Source organism: Haliotis asinina, chromosome 11 (assembly GCF_037392515.1).
Source record: "Haliotis asinina isolate JCU_RB_2024 chromosome 11, JCU_Hal_asi_v2, whole genome shotgun sequence".
In the NCBI taxonomy this organism is placed as follows: domain Eukaryota; kingdom Metazoa; phylum Mollusca; class Gastropoda; order Lepetellida; family Haliotidae; genus Haliotis; species Haliotis asinina.
Window position 1 is genome coordinate 13553385 of NC_090290.1, and position 23579 is coordinate 13576963.

The window sequence follows — 23579 nt, forward strand, 5'->3', positions numbered from 1 at the left end:
AATATGACATCACAAGAGACCAGGAAGAAAGGAGACGCACCTGCCCTGTCCACCCAGTGTCAGTCCGTGAGCGTGTCCGTGCGGAAACAACTGTCCAGGCCATACACACTGTCCTAGGGGAACACACAATACGTGATCTGATTACTAGTTGTCACTCTTCCAGACACAGGAAGCCGCGGTGGCCGAGTGAGTTAGATCGCTCTTCTTGCACGCTGTCGATTAGATGATTTCCTTTGTGAGTGATGATCCCAGATGCAATATATGCTCTCAATCCCAAATGCAATCCCAAACATAACATGTTATATACACACTGAGGAAATAAATAATGCGGACCCAAATGAAGTTGTTTGGCCCAATCCGTTCGGATCATCAAACATATTTTCGTGGCTGTAAAAACTACCTGCCTTACAGGAAATGGGTGAGTGAGTGAGTTTAGTTTTACGCCGCACCCAGCAATATTCCAGCTATATGGCGGCAGTCTGTAAATGATCGACTCTGGACCAAACAATCCAGTGACCAACAACATGAGCATAGATCTGCGCAATTGGGAACTGATGACATGTGTCAGCAAAGTCAGCGAGGCTGACCACCCGGTCCCGTTAGTCGCCTCTTGCGATTAGCATAGTCGCCTTTTATGGCAGCCCTTTTTTGTCCTGAAAGTTTATGAACTGACCATTGAAAATGAAGGGTTAATCCTGGAGCCATGTCCCCTCTCAGATTCAAACTAACGTTGACATTGCGCTGATGTACATACTTAAAAATACCTCCACCATGAGAGTTGCCAGGAAACGCGTGTCATTAATCGATAGAGTTCAAATGTCAGACATGTGATTCAAATGCATCAGACCAGAGCCTGAACATATATCTGTGTTCATTATATACTTGTTTTTATTTGTTTTGGTTTATTTTACCACGAACATTTTAGTTTTGTTCGTCTGTCTTTTTGTCTGCGTTTGTTTTGTCTTTTGAATACATTTTGTTATTTTCTTTTTTTTTCAACCACTTCAATGTTGATAAAACATACACTGTACATTTTCACAACTCTGACTTCAAGATAACGTCACTGGCGAGACGCCAGGGTTAGTGGGTAAGATCGATATCGGAATTCTTCACGGGGGTATTGACGATAGATTACGTCCAGTATTCTCCTTTCAGCTCAACCGACGCTTGCACCCGTTACACAACAGTGTCAAATTCCAGTAATGTCATTTGAACAGCTATTATACTGCGCGTACGTACAGGCAAGGTGAGACAAGCCTTCCGAGACAGTGTTCAGTGGTTCAGTGTCAAGCTGAGGAACTACGCATTTGGCAAGCCATTGTCGCTGTGGCAGGTGAGTACTTTCGTCTCATGATATTCCTACTGGTTTAAGTTGTCGAGCTCTTCACTCTTGCTTTTATGTGAACATGAGTAGAAACATATTTCATTCGATGTGTTTAGTAAACAATTGTCACGACATGGTATTAAGAAGTGCAATCACCATTGTAATATGTAAAGTTCCGTAATATGTAAAGTATATTGGTTATATCATGTGTAACGTATATCACGTGTATGATATATGAACTATATCATTTGCATGATATTAAATATTTCACTTGAACAATCTGTGAAGTATATGACTTATATATATGTAAATTATGTAAACTATATCACATGTACAATATGAAGACAATATAACTTGTACAATATGTAAAGTATATCACTTGTACAATATGTAAAGTATATCACTTGTTCAATGAGTAAAGGCTATCACTTGTACAATATGTAAAGTGTATCAGTTGTACTACATATACAATATATCACTATGATAAGAATTGTAATTAAATTATCTGTCCACATGTATCGAAAATTCACCTTGTGGTAGAACAATATAGCCAGTGCTAGGTATACAAATGGTGTCCGTGACATGAACTGAACATACATCCAAAGATATCTACCATAAATACATGCGGCATATATACAGTACACCGTTTTTTATTGCGCAGCACGTGTCAGAGTTGCATCATGGGTAACATCGATTCTGCGCTTCCTGTCTTGGAAGTCGAGAAAAAGTGAGTAACATGTATATTTCTCATCAAACTTTGGCTAACGCAATGTACTTTACTTGATGATGATGTTCAGATTATCATCACATTCGTCCCCAGAGGATTTAGATCTGGATCCCGTTCGTCAAAGCAATCGTAGCCCTACAACAGTCGTACGTCCAAGTATAAGAGTCACGACTGTCGTAAGTCTATGTTAAAGTATGGGAGTCACGAGTGTTGTACGTCCATGTTAAAGTATGGGAGTCACGACTGCCGTATGTCTATGTTAAAGTATGGGAGTCACGACTGCCATACGTCCATGTTAAAGTATGGGAGTCACGACTGCCGTACGTCCATGTTAAAGTATGGAAGTCACGACTGTCGTACGTCCATGTTAAAGTATGGGAGTCACGACTGCCGTACGTCCAGCTTAAAGTATGGGAGTCACGACTGCCGTACGTCCATGTTAAAGTATGGGAGTCACGACTGTCGTAAGTCTATGTTAAAGTATGGGAGTCACGACTGTCGTACGTGCATGTTAAAGTATGGAAGTCACGACTGTCGTAAGTCTATGTTAAAGTATGGAAGTCACGACTGTCGTACGTGCATGTTAAAGTATGGAAGTCACGACTGTCGTAAGTCTATGTTAAAGTATGGGAGTCACGACTGCCGTACGTCCATGTTAAAGTATGGGAGTCACGACTGCCGTACGTCCAGGTTAAAGTATGGAAGTCACGACTGTCGTAAGTCCATGTTAAAGTATGGGAGTCACGACTGTCGTAAGTCTATGTTAAAGTATGGGAACCACGACTGTCGTAAGTCTATGTTAAAGTATTGGAGTCACGACTGTCGTAAGTCTATGTTAAAGTATGGAAGTCACGACTGTCGTACGTCCATGTTAAAGTATGGAAGTCACGACTGTCGTACGTGCATGTTAAAGTATGGGAGTCACGACTTTCATACGTCCATGTTAAAGTATGGGAGTCACGACTGTCGTACGTCCATGTTAAAGTATGGAAGTCACGACTGTCGTACGTCCATGTTAAAGTATGGGAGTCACGACTGCCGCACGTCCATATTAAAGTATGGGAGTCACGACTGTCGTACGTCCATGTTAAAGTATGGGAGTCACGACTATTGTGCATCCATGTTAAAGTATGGGAGTCACGACTGCCGCACGTCCATATTAAAGTATGGGAGTCACGACTGTCGTACGTCCATGTTAAAGTATAGGAGTCACGACTGCCGTACGTCCATGTTAAAGTATGGAAGTCACGACTGTCGTAAGTCCATGTTAAAGTATGGGAGTCACGACTGTCGTAAGTCTATGTTAAAGTATGGGAACCACGACTGTCGTAAGTCTATGTTAAAGTATTGGAGTCACGACTGTCGTAAGTCTATGTTAAAGTATGGGAGTCACGACTGTCGTACGTCCATGTTAAAGTATGGAAGTCACGACTGTCGTACGTCCAGGTTAAAGTATGGAAGTCACGACTGTCGTAAGTCCATGTTAAAGTATGGGAGTCACGACTGTCGTAAGTCTATGTTAAAGTATGGGAACCACGACTGTCGTAAGTCTATGTTAAAGTATTGGAGTCACGACTGTCGTAAGTCTATGTTAAAGTATGGGAGTCACGACTGTCGTACGTCCATGTTAAAGTATGGAAGTCACGACTGTCGTACGTGCATGTTAAAGTATGGAAGTCACGACTGTCGTAAGTCTATGTTAAAGTATAGGAGTCACGACTATTGTGCATCCATGTTAAAGTATGGGAGTCACGACTGCCGTACGTCCATGTTAAAGTATGGGAGTCACGACTGTCGTAAGTCTATGTTAAAGTATGGGAGTCACGACTGTCGTACGTCCATGTTAAAGTATGGAAGTCACGACTGTCGTACGTGCATGTTAAAGTATGGAAGTCACGACTGTCGTAAGTCTATGTTAAAGTATGGGAGTCACGAGTGCTGTAAGTCCATGTTAAAGTATGGGAGTCACGACTGTCGTAAGTCTATGTTAAAGTATGGGAACCACGACTGTCGTAAGTCTATGTTAAAGTATGGGAGTCACGACTGCCGTACGTCCATGTTAAAGTATGGAAGTCACGACTGTCGTACGTCTATGTTAAAGTATGGGAGTCACGACTATTGTGCATCCATGTTAAAGTGTGGGAGTCACGACTGCCGCACGTCCATGTTAAAGTATGGGAATCACGACTGTCGTACGTCCATGTTAAAGTATGGGAGTCACGACTGTCGTACGTCCATGTTAAAGTATGGAAGTCACGACTGTCGTACGTCCAGGTTAAAGTATGGAAGTCACGACTGTCGTAAGTCCATGTTAAAGTATGGGAGTCACGACTGTCGTAAGTCTATGTTAAAGTATGGGAACCACGACTGTCGTAAGTCTATGTTAAAGTATTGGAGTCACGACTGTCGTAAGTCTATGTTAAAGTATGGGAGTCACGACTGTCGTACGTCCATGTTAAAGTATGGAAGTCACGACTGTCGTACGTCCAGGTTAAAGTATGGAAGTCACGACTGTCGTAAGTCTATGTTAAAGTATAGGAGTCACGACTATTGTGCATCCATGTTAAAGTATGGGAGTCACGACTGCCGTACGTCCATGTTAAAGTATGGGAGTCACGACTGTCGTAAGTCTATGTTAAAGTATGGGAGTCACGACTGCCGTACGTCCATGTTAAAGTATGGAAGTCACGACTGTCGTACGTGCATGTTAAAGTATGGAAGTCACGACTGTCGTAAGTCTATGTTAAAGTATGGGAGTCACGAGTGCTGTAAGTCCATGTTAAAGTATGGGAGTCACGACTGTCGTAAGTCTATGTTAAAGTATGGGAACCACGACTGTCGTAAGTCTATGTTAAAGTATGGGAGTCACGACTGCCGTACGTCCATGTTAAAGTATGGAAGTCACGACTGTCGTACGTCTATGTTAAAGTATGGGAGTCACGACTATTGTGCATCCATGTTAAAGTGTGGGAGTCACGACTGCCGCACGTCCATATTAAAGTATGGGAATCACGACTGTCGTACGTCCATGTTAAAGTATGGGAGTCACGACCGTTGTACGTGTATGTTAAAGTATGGCAGTCACGACTATTGTGCATCCATGTTAAAGTATGGGAGTCACGACTGCCGCACGTCCATATTAAAGTTGGGGAGTCACGACTGTCGTACGTCTATGTTAAAGTATGGCAGTCACGACTATTGTGCATCCATGTTAAAGTATGGGAGTCACGACTGCCGCACGTCCATATTAAAGTTTGGGAGTCACGACTGTCGTACGTCTATGTTAAAGTATGGGAGTCACGACTATTGTGCATCCATGTTAAAGTATGGGAATCACGACTGCCGCACATCCATGTTAAAGTTGGGGAGTCACGACTGTCGTACGTCTATGTTAAAGTATGGGAGTCACGACTATTGTGCATCCATGTTGAAGTATGGGAATCACGACTGTCGTACGTGCATGTTAAAGTATGGGAGTCACGACTGCCGCACGTCCATGTTAAAGTATGGGAATCACGACTGTCGTACGTCCATGTTAAAGTATGGGAGCCACGACTGCCGCACGTCCATATTAAAGTTGGGGAGTCACGACTGTCGTACGTCTATGTTAAAGTATGGGAGTCACGACTATTGTGCATCCATGTTAAAGTATGGGAGTCACGACTGCCGCACGTCCATATTAAAGTATGGGAGTCACGACTGTCGTACGTCCATGTTAAAGTATGGGAGTCATGACGGTCGTACGTCCATGTTAAAGTATGGGAGTCACGACTGCCGTACGTCCATGTTAAAGTATGGAAGTTACGATCATCGGGGCCCAGTATTACAACATTCAAAGCAGCAAATCTTTCATATATAAAATGATCCCCGTCTCGAAATGCGGCACAGTACAATACATCATGATGCACATTAAATTACACCATGATGCATTGAACTGTAAAACATTTTGAATCGGTCATCTGAAAAACATTTTTTATCTTTAACAATCGCAAAGACAAGAGAGCATGTGGACACAGCCCAGGGACTTGAGACTATTCCTTTGACACCCAGAAACCCATGACGAATGCTGGACGTGGCATTGTCACGGGTATAAACGTATAACACTCAACATAACTGAATGTAAAAACCTATCTTCGTTGGCTGACAGAGGTACAGCACGGTTTACTTCTTTGTCTGTTAAAGATTTATTCGATATTTACCGGTTCCTTACTGAACTCTTTAGATTTTTTACGGTAATTCTTGCATCGCCCATTGTCATACTCTTGGCCATGTGCCAGTCGACAAGAAGAGATAAACTGAGTCACCTGTGTTGCCGTGATTCAAAGTTTTTTTGCTGGGTTAAATCCTGTGTCATTGAATATTGTTCTACCGTAGTAATGTAACATAATTTGACATAACAGTATTGCTAAGTCAATGTAACGCTTGCTCACTCACTCACTCACCCGCTCACTCGCTCCTGTTACTAACACAAGACACATCCATCACTATATATTACATTGTTATAACTGTCAGATTCAAGACGGCATTTCTTTACCGATACTGCTTCCCAAGTGAGAATATTAATAAATGGCGCATTGATTCGAATGGTTTAGGTTTGTGTTAGATAAAAGCGACTTGACACGTTTTACCTCGTGTAGACAGAATGCAAGGCATAAAATCAATAATTTCCGGTCGGAGCAGTCAAATCCATCAAATCAAATCTTTTCAACTGGTGACTTTATATACTTTAATAAGACTAGCTCGTCACAATGTGGCTAGATCAGTGTTGGTGTCAAATTTGAGACGTTTAAGTGGCTTCATGACACAACTGGAAAGCTTCATATAGTCTCATAGACTTTAACAACTTAACTGCAAAAACCGGAAATGCGATTTACTTTGACCTTATACCGTTTTGAAGGGAAAAAAGAATTTACTCCTTGTGTAAATCAGAAAATAGTTGAATCAGTCAACGAGTATATAATCCAGACACAACGCTTCAGACGTTCTCAAGAAAATGATTAAATTTACTAAACAACTTTCTCACGACTTATTTCCACAGTGGATCATTGGACAATCACAGCTGTAACTCTGTAACCTATGACTGTTTAGAGAATAATTATTATATTTCATAATTATATTTGATGTAATATCTATATATGTATACGTATTTAACGTATTATATTATGTAATAGTCCCTATCTATGACGTCAAACCACCCACTTTGTATTTTACTATATGTTGCACGGAGTGGTGTTATTATAAGCAGATATGCTTGTTCACCAATCAAAATTTACTCTCACGAATACAAAATATGTTTAAATCAATGTATTCTCCATAATGTTTACTTACTACAAACTCTCACGTGTGATGTCGTGTTTTCAGGGGGGATCGAGGTAACGCTGTTCGAGACAAACGTTAATACAGCCAACATCAGGCTCTTTAACATTTTTGAAGCGTTAAGGTCCGGGTTAAAACTGATCTTCAGTAACCCATGCGTGTAACAAACAGGCAGCTAACGGGATCGGGAGTCAGATCGGTTGCTGATTTGATGTACACATGTCGTCGTATATATATAGCTGGGATATTGCTGATTGCGGATAGAGATCGATTATTCGCCGACATGTCTGAATTTGATACTGTTTCAGAAATGAAAGATCAAGGGGTCACATATGTTAAGCGTTTTACAACACGTAAAAATCATGAGACCATTCAGACTAACACGTACCTGTTTTCATTTTTCTCTCCAACAGCTCCCAGATGAGTAAATTCAGGTTATTGTCACATCAATGTAGACACCGATTCTCCACAGGCTTTCGCACCAGCAGCATCCTGCCAGACTAATGAAACTTTTCCTGGTATTTCTCAAAGTCAACCAGCGTCAAATTGTGATGATGATACATCATCTCAGTCTATCACAAGACCTCAATCGTTGTCTACTGTACAACAGATTAATAAAGGTCAAAGTAAACCTTCCAAACAAAATCAAAGTGGCAGATCCCCAAAAGGGTCCGACAATAAAATCAAACTTTATAACAAATATGGATCACTTGAGACCATGGACGTGTCTGAAAATGTCCATTCTAGGGCACAAAGCTTGTCGCCCTCCACAAAAGTACAGGAAGATCCCCAATAAATATCCCGAAAAGATAGTTTATTACAATAATGTCATATAGTGGAACTGTAGAGGATTTCGGCATAATTATGATGAATTACAGTTATTAAGTGTTCGCCATCAGCAATCTGTCTACAGGAGACCTATTTAAAGCAGACAGATCTTTTTGATCTACGTCATTTCAATGCTTATCATTATTTCTCACCGCCAGGTGACAGAAATACTGGAGGATCTTCAATCCTAGTCAAACAGAATGTTATCCATAGCCCTATTATACTTATTTCTAATCTTCAAGCAGTGCGTTTCACTTTACGCGTTGCATTTACATTATGCTCTTAGTGTATCTCACCGTCTTCAACCATTCAGAGGACTGATCTTCAAAATTTATGTGATCAGCTACCAAAACCTTGTATTATTATGGGTGACTTAAATGGCCAGAACCCACTCTGGGGTGGTACAACTACAAACAGTACAGGTAAATTACTGGAAGAGTTCTGTTTAGATAATTATTTATGCAAATATAGTGACGGTTCTAACACCTGGTGCAGGAACTTATTATGCACTTGATTTGTCAATCACAGATTCCAACCGACTGAATGAATCTGAATGGTCAGTTCACGATGACCTTTGTGGAAGTGACCATTTTCCAGAACCTGTGAACCCATCTGATAATACCCCTTCTTCGAGATGGAACTTTAATAAGGCTAACTGGCCTTTGTATCAAAATATGTGTTGTACCAGAATTAAACCTGACTTTTTTCTAGAAGGTCCTGATCCTATGAAGGATTTCTCCGATGAACTAATTATCATTGCTGATGAGTGTATCCCCAAATCTTCTGCAATTCCACACATTCGAAAAACTTGGTTCAATGATGTGGGCAAACAAGCTAGGAAGGCAAATAAAAAGCAGAGTATTATTTTCCGACGCCATCCTATGGTGCATAATCTAAATAAATTTTAAATTTCAAATGCTAAAGCGCGGCGTACTTTTGAACAGAACAAACGCCAATCTTGGCAAAATTATGTATCCAAAATAAATTCTCGGACACCCATGTCCAAGGTATGGAACATGGTTCAGAAAATTAAATGTAAAGGTACTAAATCTACTGTCCATCATCTTAAACATGGAGATCAATTGCTTACTGATAAATCAGATATTGCGAATAAACTGGGTGAAACTCTCGAAGAACACTCTTCCTCTTCGAATTATGTACCTAAATTCCAGCAGTATCAAAGACAACAAGACAAAACAACTATTAATTTCAACTCAGATAACGGGGAAGATTATAATGATACATTTTCTATTCGTGAACTCCATACTGCTCTTGATCAAGCTCATGACACTGCCACTGGAGCTGATAACATATAATATCAACTCCTGAAGCACTTACCAGAATCCTGTTTAGAGACGCCCTTATAAAGTTTTGATGATATTTGGACTTCAGGTAACTTTCCCACTTCATGTCGTGACGATATAGTAGTACCCATACTCAAACCTGGACGTGATCATACGGATCCATCCAATTATCGGTTCAAAAAAAAATTCATTAACTAGTTGTGTTTGCAAGACCATGGAACGCATGATAAATCATCGACTTATTTGGTACTTGGAAACAAATAACCTTATAACAGGTATACAATGTGGTTTCCGTAAAAACAGAAGTACTGTCGATCACTTAGTGGAATCATTTGTTAAAAGCGCACTGATTAATAAACAACGTTCAACACGCTGTGTCTATCTTTTTTGTTCTTGAAAATGCATTTGACACAACCTGGAAATATGGCATGTTAAGAGATTTACATGATTTCGGTTTGCGAGGTCGTTTGCCTAGATTCATCGCCAAATTTTTAAATAACAGACAACTTCAAGTCCGCGTGGGTTCTACCCTGTCTGATCATTATAATCAGGATCAGGGTGTTCGACAAGGTACTATTTTGTTTCTCACATTTTTTAGTATAAAGAGAAATAGTTTATCAAAAGTTTTAAACGATTCAATAGATGGATCGTTATTTGTGCATGATTTTAATACTTCTTGTCGTGGAAAAAATATGCATACCATTGAACGGCAACTACAGTAGTGTTTGAACAAGATTAATAAATAGTGTCTTGGAAACGGCTTTAAATTTTCTAAATCGAAAACTAACTGCATACATTTTTGTCGTAAACACAAACCACATAAAGACCCTGAACTATCTCTAGACGGCACGCCAATTAAAGTTGTGAAGGAGGTTAGTGCTTGGGTCTAATCTTCGATTCACACTTAACGTTTCTACCGAATATTAAATCCCTTAAAACTAAATGCCTGAAAGCACTTGATTTGTTGAAAGTGGTTTCAAATTCTAAATGGGCAGGGGATCAAGCTACCCTTCACCATCTATTGCGATCACTCGTGCGTTCTAAACTTGATTATGGCACCATCGCCTATGGTGGAGACTGCAAAAGCAACTTAAAACTATGAGATTCTGTCCATCATCAAGGTCTAAGACTTTGTCTTGGCTCCTTTCGAACTTCACATGTTGACAGCCTGTATGTGGAGGCTGACGAACCATCTCTTGAGCAGCGACGTATACAATGAGCTTTACAGTATGTAACAAAACTATATTCCAATGAGTCAAACCCTGCATGTAACTGTGTTTTCAATCCTCTGTATGAGGATTTGTACAATAAGAAATCTTCTCTTGTTCCGCATATTGGTTTAAGAATAAAACCACTTATTTCTGCTGCCAGCACTGAACTGGATAACATACCTCCTTCTCTTCTTTCTTCTCCTCCTTGGCAATTGGTTAGGCCACAAGTGGACCTAACATTGACCACTTTTAAAAAATGAGAAACCAATGAATTACAATATACTCAAGAATATTATCAATTAAAACATAAATATAGCAATTATAAATCCGTATTTACAGATGGATCCAAGGACGGTGGCACAGTAGCTTGTGTCACTGTCATTGGATCCAGAACAATATCTTCTAGATTACCGGATAGCAGTTGCATATTTACAGCTGAAGCTAACACCATATTAACAGCTCTTAAATATATTGAAAGACACCCTAAACATAAACAGTATATAATCTTTTCAGACTCTCTTTCTTGCCTTCAGGCCATTAAATATTTCTTGCAAACATCCACAACAAATTATTGAATTGTATAATAATCTTGCTACTGCCCAATACGACATCGTTTTCCGTTGGTTGCCCAGCTATGTTGGCATTTCTGGTAACACAATGGCCGATCTTGCTGCTAGGGCAGCACTCAACAAATCTGTGACACCAGTTCTAATTCCACACTCTGACTACAAAGCTAGCATTAGAACCTACATTTGTGATCTGATGCAGAAGAAGTGGGACACCCGAGTAGGTATAAATAAATTACATGAAATAAAACCGTATATAGGTTACACCTACTTGGGTTGTCAGTCCAGACTTGAAGAGGTTATTTTACGACGATGTCGTATTGGCCATACACGATATACTCATGCATACGAAAGGTGAGGATCCTCCGTTTTGTATCCCTTGTGATGAGAGAGTCACGGTCAAGCATATCCTGCTTGACTGTGTTGAATTATAAGGGATAAGTATTTTACAGTTAAAACAATTAAAGACCTTTTTAACTCGGTAAGTTATCATTTATTTCTTGGATTTTAAAAGAAAATGATTTCATGACTGAATTTTGATTATTATGTTCTGTAGGTAGTTGCATTTTAATTATTGGTAGTTTAGATTAGTAAGGTGAATTGTTAGTGGCTGTATCCTCAAAGGGGGTTGAAGTATTGTAAAATTATTGTCCTCCTGAGAGGGTACGTAAGTCCAAAAACATTCACAGTAAATTTAAACTTCCCACTGTTCTTAGTCGTAGCGTATGTGTATTTTTAATTTTTGGCTAGATATGTCTAAATTGCTAACAGCTGAGGGGACGGTGTAAATCCAACTAGGGTCCATGCAGGTAGCAAGGTACTGTAAGTCCCCATGGTCCTTAGTATGGTGATCTACCTTTAGTTGTTGACAATCTACAGCCTGCTTTTATGTTGTATTGTCCGAACGGTGATACTATAATTAATTTTCCTCGCAGGTTTTAATTCCATTTGCGATATTCTAGTTGTTTTACTGTCCTTCGTTGACAGGTTTTTATAGTAGACATGTATTTCTTTTCAGTATTAAATGTTCTCGTCACAATATGGCTGAGATATTGCCGATGTGACGTTAAATATTAACTCACTCAGTCACTATATTTTTAGACATTTTTATACGATGCATTTCTAAGGGTGTCAGGTATCATAGTCTTTTACATATCTGAACATGAACAGGTTAATCAACAGATCAGACATATTCAACACACATAAAAAAACACAAAATATCTTTGAGATGACCCCTTGTGCCAGTAGGCAGCACAAACATTTCGTGCCAAGTGAGGCGACGGTCCCCCGAAATGAGTTATTTCGGTATGTGCTTTTCGCAGTTGTGTAAATTTTAGGGATTCAGAGTAACAACCTAAAAACTGGGTTTTTGTCTATTTCCGACAGCACTTTTTGACAGTCTTTGGTGTTGTCCAACTGCTTAATTTAGTAGGCAGTTCAAGTCAAGCGGTAAGACATGGAATCTTTTTGTCATGGACTACCAGTTCGAAACACTGATCCTATCCAGTGATGTACGGTTTATCGACACAGTATGCGATATATCCTCTGTCACTGACAAAGTACACGCGAGGAAAATATACAGATGCATTGAATCATAACATCGTATCTGTTTTAGATGTGTAACAGACTCTAAACACGCTTCGGAAGCCAGCTTAAAAGAATCCCTCAGTAGTGCTTGCATGTATAACGACGTGTTCAGCGACGTCAACTGTTACGGGAATAAAATCTGACAAGTAAACACAGATATCACACTGGTGATCTCCCGTCGTGACTCGGTTAGATCTAGAGAAACATCTCATCCATTCGTATTCCGCAATTCGTATCTTTCCGTCAGAAGTAATCGCGCCCCTTCTCAATGACACCATGATTTTAGATAGTTCCACCAATGTATTCTGTTTGTATGAATTTGTTATGAATTATTTTAAAATGTTATGTTATTACTGTTAGTATATAAGAAAGTTTTGATCCAAACAGTGATTTAGCTTTTTGTAGATTACACAATTCCAAACAGGTCTGCATACATCTGTCAACGATCTTGGATTTTGGTTAGTTGCTCAGATCCTAGATCAACTAAACAGGAGTTCTTGCCAAGTCTGGCATGATTTAACATTATCTATATTGAATTATAGAGTGGCGTGACACTAAACAATATGGCTGTTACGTATCCTGTATTCTGTAGGTGTATCCCGAACAGAACATGTGACTACTGTTCAAAGAGATGGCTCTGGTTTCTATTGCCATTCTTCTGAGAATAAGTCGTGTGTCAGCCATGTCGACCTGTGGCACACTGGAGTTCTACTCAAATGTCTTCCATTGGTCCCGACAGCATTGATACAATTCACATGTTCACATTCAATCTTGTGACACTGATACTCCCTAACAGTACACTTGATTGGAGCAACTTAAAGGGCGGTGGGGTAGCCTAATGGTTAAAGTGTCCGTTCGTTACGCTGAAGATTCAGACGCCGTAGCGCTACGACAGTCTTAAGTTAAAGTCTTGGAATTTTAGCGCCACGATCGCTTTTATTACTGTAATGTACATATTACTGTAATTCAGACAACCTTTTGAGTAATATTTCACGTTGGTGAATCGTTCAGTGTATGATGCATTGTGGGAAATTCAGGGGTTCAAAAATCCCATCGCCCGACGCCCGGGACAAGACAGTTTTAATTTCGGGCCACCCTAATATGTTATCTTACTTGTCTGTGGGCTGCTAGATAATTTCTCTTTTCAAACTGCAAATAAACATAGATTTCATTTAATATCAGCTCAAATTAACATAAAAGTAACCATGAAGTTATTCATTAGTTCTTTCATAATTACATCATCATGATTGTGTCATAAAAATCGGGGCAAGTCAGAACAAGTTACTCTCTAAAAGTAACAGTCCCTGTGGCAAGTGGCATTTTTTAAAAAACAAATGGACCCCTGAAATGCCTTCCGTTCACAACAATTTACTGTCAACAGGCCCAAGGAGGTGGAGTCGGAAGAAGAGTCGGATTCGAGCAGTGAGGAAGAAACAAGGAAACCGAAAAAGGTCAAGGTCAAGGTCGACAACAGTTGGAAACAAAAGGATCTGAAAGGTCTTGGCCTAAAGTTAAGCTTCGTGAACAAAGAAGACGCTCTGGCTATAAGTGACTGCAAGATCGAAACATGGACAATGGATGAGAGAAACAAACAGATAGATGAGATACTGACAGAGAAGAATGAATTCATCGCGAGTGACATCTATCACGTGACGGGGCCGAAACTGACCTTGACTGACACTGTCACTGTTCTTGTTAAACTCGGCAAGGATATTTCTAAAAGACACAAGGTCAAGGTCAAGATGCACAAGAATGGGATATGGATCAACGAGGAAGCCACATTTAAGGTTGGTATTCCGCAAAGTCATTGTTCTATACTCTTAATACCTAGCGTCAGGCAAGGTAACAACGAGTAGCACTCATACTACAAGCAGCCCTGTCATGGAAACTAGTCCACTGCCATCGTTGACGCTTTACCAATGTCAGGCAAGGCTTAAACTAATGAAACCTACTATACACTTTATCGTGCTTTGAAACTGGGGCACTATCAAGGGTGTTTAATGAACTGAGACGGCTTTATTTCTTGTTTGCATCCAGCCAGCAACTGGGAAGTATCCTTTCTTCAAGTATACCTCAGGTTTAACATTGGGTTTTCCTAAAGGAATAAAAACACGTATATAAATTATTACACCTGCACATCATGAGGTGTACCTTGGAAAAAAAGGGAAATAATAGAACAGTTGTATTTGCAAAGAAGTCGGTCAGGGGGCGAGATTAAGACCTGAGATCATGTTTCTTTTTGGTATATTACAGAAAGGCAGTGCCGAATTTAAAACCACTGAAGTTCAGGACTTCGTGATTGTCGGTGACCTGGTGACGAAGAAGGTCAAGGTCCCTCCTGAGGGCATGACGGTCAAGGTCGATGAATCGTCTAAGATGGAGGTCGAAATTCCAGCTGGCGCGGTAGAGGCCGATGAAGACTTAGATTTTCAGGTATATTGTTGAATCATTATTACGTCATTGTTGATTTATTGTTGAAACCTTATTACGTCGTTGTTTGGTCATTGCTGGGCCATTGTGAAATCATTATTGCTCTATGGCTGGTTCCTTACTGAATCAGTATCGCGTTATTGTAATAATGAATTGTTAGTGCATTGTTGAATTTCATTATTGCGTCATTGCTGGATCATTGATAAATCATTATTACGTCATTGTAATACTGGTTTGTTGGTTCATTGTTCAATCATTATTGCGTCATTGTTTAAACATTAGTGAATCATTGTTGGTTCATTGTTGAATCATTGTTGTTGTCATTTGTCGAAATATTGTTGCATCATTGTGGGGGCTAGGTGTGGGTAATATTAGCAGTAGTTATTGTCAAATCAGAAACAGCAGTAGTAATAATAACACCGGCAGTAGTAGAAGAAGTAGTCATAGCAGTAGCAGTAGTAGTAGTAGAAGTAGTAGTAGTACAAGTAGTAGTACCAGCATTGGTAGTAGTAGCAGCAGTAGTAGTAGTACAAGTAGTAGTACCAGCATTGGTAGTAGTAGCAGCAGTAGTAGTAGCAGCATTGGTAGTAGTACCAGCATTGGTAGTAGTAGCAGCATTGGTAGTAGTAGCAGCAGTAGTAGTAGTACAAGTAGTAGTAGCAGCATTGGTAGTAGTAGCAGCAGTAGTAGTAGCAGCAGTAGTAGTAGTACAAGTAGTAGTACCAGCATTGGTAGTAGTAGCAGCATTGGTAGTAGTAGCAGCAGTAGTAGTAGTACAAGTAGTAGTACCAGCATTGGTAGTAGTAGCAGCAGTAGTAGTAGCAGCAGTAGTAGTAGTACAAGTAGTAGTACCAGCATTGGTAGTAGTAGCAGCATTGGTAGTAGTAGCAGCAGTAGTAGTAGTACAAGTAGTAGTACAAGTAGTAGTACCAGCATTGGTAGTAGTAGCAGCAGTAGTAGTAGTACAAGTAGTAGTACCAGCATTGGTAGTAGTAGCAGCAGTAGTAGTAGTACAAGTAGTAGTAGCAGCAGTAGTAGTAGCAGCAGTAGTAGTAGTACAAGTAGTAGTACCAGCATTGGTAGTAGTAGCAGCATTGGTAGTAGTAGCAGCAGTAGTAGTAGTACAAGTAGTAGTACAAGTAGTAGTACCAGCATTGGTAGTAGTAGCAGCAGTAGTAGTAGTACAAGTAGTAGTACCAGCATTGGTAGTAGTAGCAGCAGTAGTAGTAGTACAAGTAGTAGTACCAGCATTGGTAGTAGTAGCAGCATTGGTAGTAGTAGCAGCAGTAGTAGTAGTACAAGTAGTAGTACCAGCATTGGTAGTAGTAGCAGCAGCAGTAGTAGTACAAGTAGTAGTACCAGCATTGGTAGTAGTACCAGCATTGGTAGTAGTAGCAGCAGTAGTAGTAGTACAAGTAGTAGTACCAGCATTGGTAGTAGTAGCAGCAGTAGTAGTAGTACAAGTAGTAGTACCAGCATTAGTAGTAGTAGCAGCAGTAGTAGTAGTAGCAGTAGTAGTAGTACAAGTAGTAGTACCAGCATTGGTAGAAGTAGCAGCAGTAGTAGTAGTACAAGTAGTAGTACCAGCATTGGTAGTAGTAGCAGCAGTAGTAGTAGTACAAGTAGTAGTACCAGCATTGGTAGTAGTAGCAGCAGTAGTAGTAGTACAAGTAGTAGTACCAGCATTGGTAGTAGTAGCAGCAGTAGTAGTAGTAGCAGTAGTAGTAGTACAAGTAGTAGTACCAGCATTGGTAGTAGTAGCAGCAGTAGTAGTAGTAGCAGTAGTAGTAGTACAAGTAGTAGTACCAGCATTGGTAGTAGTAGCAGCAGTAGTAGTAGCAGCAGTAGTAGTAGTACAAGTAGTAGTACCAGCATTGGTAGTAGTAGCAGCAGTAGTAGTAGTACAAGTAGTAGTACCAGCATTGGTAGTAGTAGCAGCAGTAGTAGTAGTACAAGTAGTAGTACCAGCATTGGTAGTAGTAGCAGCAGCAGTAGTAGTAGCAGCAGCAGTAGTAGTACAAGTAGTAGTACCAGCATTGGTAGTAGTACCAGCATTGGTAGTAGTAGCAGCAGTAGTAGTAGTACAAGTAGTAGTACCAGCATTGGTAGTAGTAGCAGCAGTAGTAGTAGTACAAGTAGTAGTACCAGCATTGGTAGTAGTAGCAGCAGTAGTAGTAGTACAAGTAGTAGTACAAGTAGTAGTAGCAGCATTGGTAGTAGTAGCAGCAGTAGTAGTAGTACAAGTAGTAGTACCAGCATTGGTAGTAGTAGCAGCATTGGTAGTAGTACAAGTAGTAGTACCAGCATTGGTAGTAGTAGCAGCAGTAGTAGTAGTAGCAGTAGTAGTAGTACAAGTAGTAGTAGCAGCATTGGTAGTAGTAGCAGCAGTAGTAGTAGTAGCAGTAGTAGTAGTACAAGTAGTAGTACCAGCAATGGTAGTAGTAGCAGCAGTAGTAGTAGTACAAGTAGTAGTACCAGCATTGGTAGTAGTAGCAGCATTGGTAGTAGTACAAGTAGTAGTACCAGCATTGGTAGTAGTAGCAGCAGTAGTAGTAGTACAAGTAGTAGTACAAGTAGTAGTAGCAGCATTGGTAGTAGTAGCAGCAGTAGTAGTAGTACAAGTAGTAGTACCAGCATTGGTAGTAGTAGCAGCATTGGTAGTAGTACAAGTAGTAGTACCAGCATTGGTAGTAGTAGCAGCAGTAGTAGTAGCAGCAGTAGTAGTAGTACAAGTAGTAGTAGCAGCATTGGTAGTAGTAGCAGCAGTAGTAGTAGTACAAGTAGTAGTACCAGCATTGGTAGTAGTAGCAGCAGTAGTAGTAGTACAAGTAGTAGTACCAGCATTGGTAGTAGTAGCAGCAGTAGTAGTAGCAGCAGTAGTAGTAGTACAAGTAGTAGTAGCAGCATTGGTAGTAGTAGCAGCAGTAGTAGTAGTACAAGTAGTAGTACCAGCATTGGTAGTAGTAGCAGCAGTAGTAGTAGTACAAGTAGTAGTACCAGCATTGGTAGTAGTAGCAGCAGTAGTAGTAGCAGCAGTAGTAGTAGTACAAGTAGTAGTACCAGCATTGGTAGTAGTAGCAGCAGTAGTAGTAGTACAAGTAGTAGTACCAGCATTGGTAGTAGTAGCAGCATTGGTAGTAGTACCAGCTTTGGTAGTAGTACCAGCATTGGTAGTAGTACCAGCATTGGTAGTAGTACCAGCATTGGTAGTAGTAGCAGCAGCAGTAGTAGTAGCAGCAGTAGTAGTAGTACAAGTAGTAGTACCAGCATTGGTAGTAGTAGCAGCAGCAGTAGTAGTAGCAGCAGTAGTAGTAGTACAAGTAGTAGTACCAGCATTGGTAGTAGTAGCAGCAGTAGTAGTAGTACAAGTAGTAGTACCAGCATTGGTAGTAGTAGCAGCAGTAGTAGTAGTACAAGTAGTAGTACCAGCATTGGTAGTAGTAGCAGCAGTAGTAGTAGCAGCAGTAATAGTAGCAGGAGTAATAGTAGTAGCAGCAGTGTTAGTAGTAATAGTAGCAGTAGTAGTGGTAGCAGCATTAGTCGCAGTAGCAGTAGCAGCACCACCACCACCACCACCACCACCACCAGTAGTAGTAGTAGTAGTAGTAGTAGTAGTAGTAGTAGTAGTAGTAGTAGTAGTAGTAGTAGTAGTAGTAGTAGTAGTAGTAGTAGTAGTAGTAGTAGTAGTAGTAGTAGTAAGCCTTCAGTATATGAGATGGCCGATGCAGCCGTTGAAACATGAGTTTGCATCAGCAAACCTTAATGGTAGTTTTCTCTCTCCAGATCATCCCCCCCGATGCGACAGCCATGGAGAAGTACCTGACCGGTGAGGACCCCGTGTGTAAGTCGGTAGTTGGGGTCACGGAGTGCATGTATGGGGAGAGCCCCAAGACCGTCACCTTCAAGAAACCAGTCACTGTCAAACTCCCATTTGACAAGAAACCTGTGGATAATGACGTCACACTCGTTATGTTCCGGATGGTTGGCAATGAGATTACGATGATGGACAGAAATACACAGATTGGGATGAATGAAGGCAACGTGTGTAATCTGCAAGTGTCGACCTTCAGTGGGTAGGTCATGATCTGTTGTAAAAAGGACAATATGTGCATACATTTTCGGAGTTCAATGGGTAAGTCATGGTCTGGTGTAGAAAAGGACAACTCTGTGTGTAAAATGTCGGCCATCAGTGTAATAGTATGTTGTAGAAAGGACAAATCTGTGCATATAGTGTCGGCCTTATATGGTTAGGTCATTGTCTGGTGTAGAAAGGACACATTTTGTGTGTATAATGTCGGCCATCAAGGGGGTATGTAATAGTCTGGTGTAGAAAGGACAAATCTGCACATACAATGTCGGCCTTCAGAGGGTAAGCCATAATCTGGTGTAGAAAGGACACATTTGTGTGTAAAATGTCGGCCATCATACTCTTGCATCCAAGTGATATGTCGGTATATAACTGAAATACTCTCGCATCATGGTGATATGTCGGTATATTACTGAAATACTCTCGCATCATGGTGATATATCGGTATATAACTGAAATACTCTCGCATCATAGTGATATGCCGGTTTAACTGAAATACTTTCAATTTAAACTGAAATGACGTGATATGACTGAAATACTCTCACTGCAAACAGGAATGCTGGAATGTAACTGACATAGTTTCAATCTGAACTGATATGTATCGACTTTCCTGAATACTTCCACATCAAGCTGGTATGCATGGATTTATCTGTAATTCTGCTGAAAACTATGTTACCCCCAGGTTGTATTTTAGGATTACGTTTGCATGTATCCGAGTACCAGTTAACCGTCCTACATTTTTGTGGCTGAGTGGGTTTAGACGGCTGACTCTGTGCGCTGACGATTAGATGCCTGACTCTGAGGGCATGGGTTCAATACCCAGATGGGACCCAACGCAAGAACTGTCCTAAGAATGTGCAAACCAAATACAATATGTGATGTTTGGGTCTCACTAAATGAGTATCTAATACCTTATGCAGAACTCATGTATTGCACCTATTCCCATATGTACATGTTTGGACTATCAATATACGTTTCACGCAATTTCATGTAATCCTTCGGATATCATAGAGTGTTCCCCTTTCTTTCCACTGACCTTTTCAATATGTATTTTCAGATATATTGCAAGCTACGTAAAGAACGATGCCCTTGATGACCCTAAAACGGTTGAGTCAGAGATTCGGCTCTTGTTTGGGAAGAACTACATCGCCAAAATTCTGATATTTCGCGAGAGGAAGCTCATGCCGACTGGGTTCCCAAAGCTCTGGGTGGAGATAGTGGACAAGATCAACGTCGAGAGGGTTGTGGAGAGACGCACCAAGATGGATAAGCTTGTGGAGCTCGAGAACAGCCGGTCTCAGGATATCAAGGTTTACGATGGGTATCGAATGCGTATTGATATCGTCGGGAATCTGAAAGGTCTTCGTGATATACCGAAGAGCTACTATCTTCTGACCTACTTGGATGTAGCAGAAGACAATCATAAAATGTTTACGGTGGAGAAAAAAGGTGACATCCACACCAGCATTGGCATCATTAACTTCTACTGCGACAAGGGACCTCGCCGACAGTGTGTTCACTCTGTTCAGGTGGACACTGTGGTGGGCTTTGATAAAGTTTACCGGACAGACCATGAACCGCGTCAAAGGCAGAAGAGACTCGCCTCTGGAGGGGATGAACTCTCCATGATGTCTGGCTTCAGTGGACATGCTTCCAACACATCCATCGGAAATGATGCCATGTCAGTGGCATCTGGAGTTTCCGGTTACCATGGAAATCAACCGTATCCGTTGGAGCGTCAGAATAGTAACAGCTCCATCGGGTCTGCAACAACCCTGATGTCACAGGCTCCTCTGTGTCCAGGTAGGTTTGTCATGTTAGAACTGAAACAGCATTGAAAAATGATTGGATGGTGGCTCCTTAGACAACCCTAGGCTTCTGAGTAAGAAGTTTATATGGTCTATCAAAGGTCGATTGGGAGTGCTGATTCGCTTCCTTACCCCCCAGATCAAATATGTTTCCTTTTCCACTCACGGCATACTCTCTAAACGGTTCATGTGTGTTTGGCAGGGAGTGGGTGTCTTGTTAACATGGAAATGGTTTGACGTCTCACTCCAGTGTTGAAATTGGTAGACACGATATGAAGACTGGCTCTATCTGTGTCCTGTCTTAGGTGAAGTAACTCACATTGGAATTCGTAAAACCATTGGTCCAGACGCTGCTTTGCTATCGTACGTATGTATCAATGCAAGCAGTGTAAAACTTGTTTCTGACAGTTTTATCTTAATCAGATAACCCACTTGTCATTACCCGAATCACAGTCGCGTTACTGATATGACTTGTATACTGTTCCTTGTGGCGTTAAACCAAACTTAATCACTCACACAATCATGTTGTTTCAGCTCTGAATGAAGGCAGTCTCTTCAACATGTCGGAGATGATCAAACAGCCCGACGACGGCATGAACCTATCCGCGCACCTGGGCATGTCAGACGACTTTGATGCCATCAGTCAAAGCAGCCAGAGCCAAAGGGCGGCTGTCTTCAAACTCCTCAAAGAATGGTCAAAGAAACAGACTTCAAAAGACGAGGCTGTAACGGAATTAACATCTGCTCTGAAGGCCGCTAAACTGAAGAAAGTGGCCGAATCGTTTATGAAGGCTGTGAAGAAAAACACAGCCATGTAGAGACGAAACACCGTGTGACAAAGACAACAGAAAGTGCGTATGTGCATATACCAGGCTCTTCAAAGTTGACAGCACTGATTCCTGCAAAGGAAAGGAGGTGGCACATGGTGCGCTAGAGTTTGTTCATGTACATATGAAGGGACATAATTCCGTGATGACTGTTTGTTATAGTATTCCAGCCATACAACGGCGGTCTGTAATTAATCCAGTCTGGACATTCCAGCGATCAACATCTCGACCATTAATCTTTGAAGATACGCTGACACGTTTAACAAGGCCAGTGAGTCTCAACCCCCGACCACCTCAGTCGCCTCTTACACTCGGTGATGTTTGGTGCACTGTCACGAATGGGATATTGTTCAGCAACCGATTCACACCATGTGACCTGAACATATAGTATTACTGTGATTGCAACTTTGTTTAATGTCATCCAGTGATCATCTGATATTGATCTGCTGCTTGCTAACATATGACGAGGCTGGTGATTTCATATAACCTCCTAACACGTGTTATTATTTGGTGATTGTACCAGTTCCATTGTTACTGCAACTATTTCATGACCGATATTCCTCTTCCAGAAATTACTTGCCGTTTATTTACTACGGCTGTGAATGTCCTACAACTGGACATGAGATGACGGGGTTTAGTCTCTAATCGCCTACATCTCTTTTCGCCTACGTCTCCAATAGCCAAGAAAAGCAAGGCTGATTAACCAGAATGAAAAAAATACACCCCTTATAATAAAATCTCCTGACTAGGGCTAAAGTGATCTTGACTGACTGTTGTTATAAGAATATCTAGTGGGGTAGATAGATAAGTATATTCAATATGAATCCCATTATTTATTTATATGAAAAGCATTGGCGAATGTGTGAGTATATATAGTATATATTGTAGTATATTTTTATCTCCATTTTGATCTGGTGAAAGTTGCTCATAATGCTCATTACTATTAGGCGGATAATGTCCACTTTTTTAAACCAAAAAATATATTTTATAATGTTAATTCAGTATGTCCTTCGCCCAACATCCCGAGCCATGAGGACAATTCGGTCCTCCCTTTACAAAACTACACTCAAACAGTAGATGCCATACAAACTTTCGTGTCTGTTTACAAAATGTGCATAATGATGATTCTCTAATTCCAGTTTTGTGTAAACAGTTGTTAAGATATTCTGAGTAAACGTGTATTGGACATATTTAAAATTTACACTTTGTGTAAATCTATTGGACATTAATTTATGTATGTCCCAATCATTCCGATTAAATCTTTATTAAATCTAATATTTCTTCTCAGTAAGACATTAAATATCTCTTTGGGTGTTGCTTTTGATCAATTTGTTGTTGTTGGGCTTTTTATTTATATTTCGTATTGACAAAGGATTGTATTTAAAGGAACGCCCATCTATTTCCTCCCTGGTTATTCAGTATATCACGTCTCCGTTCTGTGGGTATATTTACCGACACCCATTTCCTGTTTATGATTACCGGGTGTTCAATAATTATAGATAAATGGTGTATATTTTTTTTTTAATTTTTTTTTTTTTAATTCTGTGATTATATATATTCGGTA

The 23579-nt window shown here is 40.5% G+C and overlaps 1 protein-coding gene across 1 annotated transcript; it reads left to right on the forward strand.

Moving 5' to 3' along the window:
- The first annotated feature begins 1142 nt into the window (after positions 1–1142).
- On the forward strand, positions 1143–23343 carry LOC137255703 (uncharacterized). Its single transcript, XM_067793193.1, has 7 exons — positions 1143–1333; positions 1986–2051; positions 14245–14650; positions 15117–15296; positions 19077–19366; positions 20438–21183; positions 21723–23343. Exons 2-7 carry the CDS (start codon positions 2005–2007, stop codon positions 22004–22006), a joined length of 1953 nt encoding a protein of 650 aa, XP_067649294.1. The 5' UTR covers positions 1143–1333; positions 1986–2004; the 3' UTR covers positions 22007–23343.
- The last annotated feature ends 236 nt before the right edge of the window (positions 23344–23579 follow it).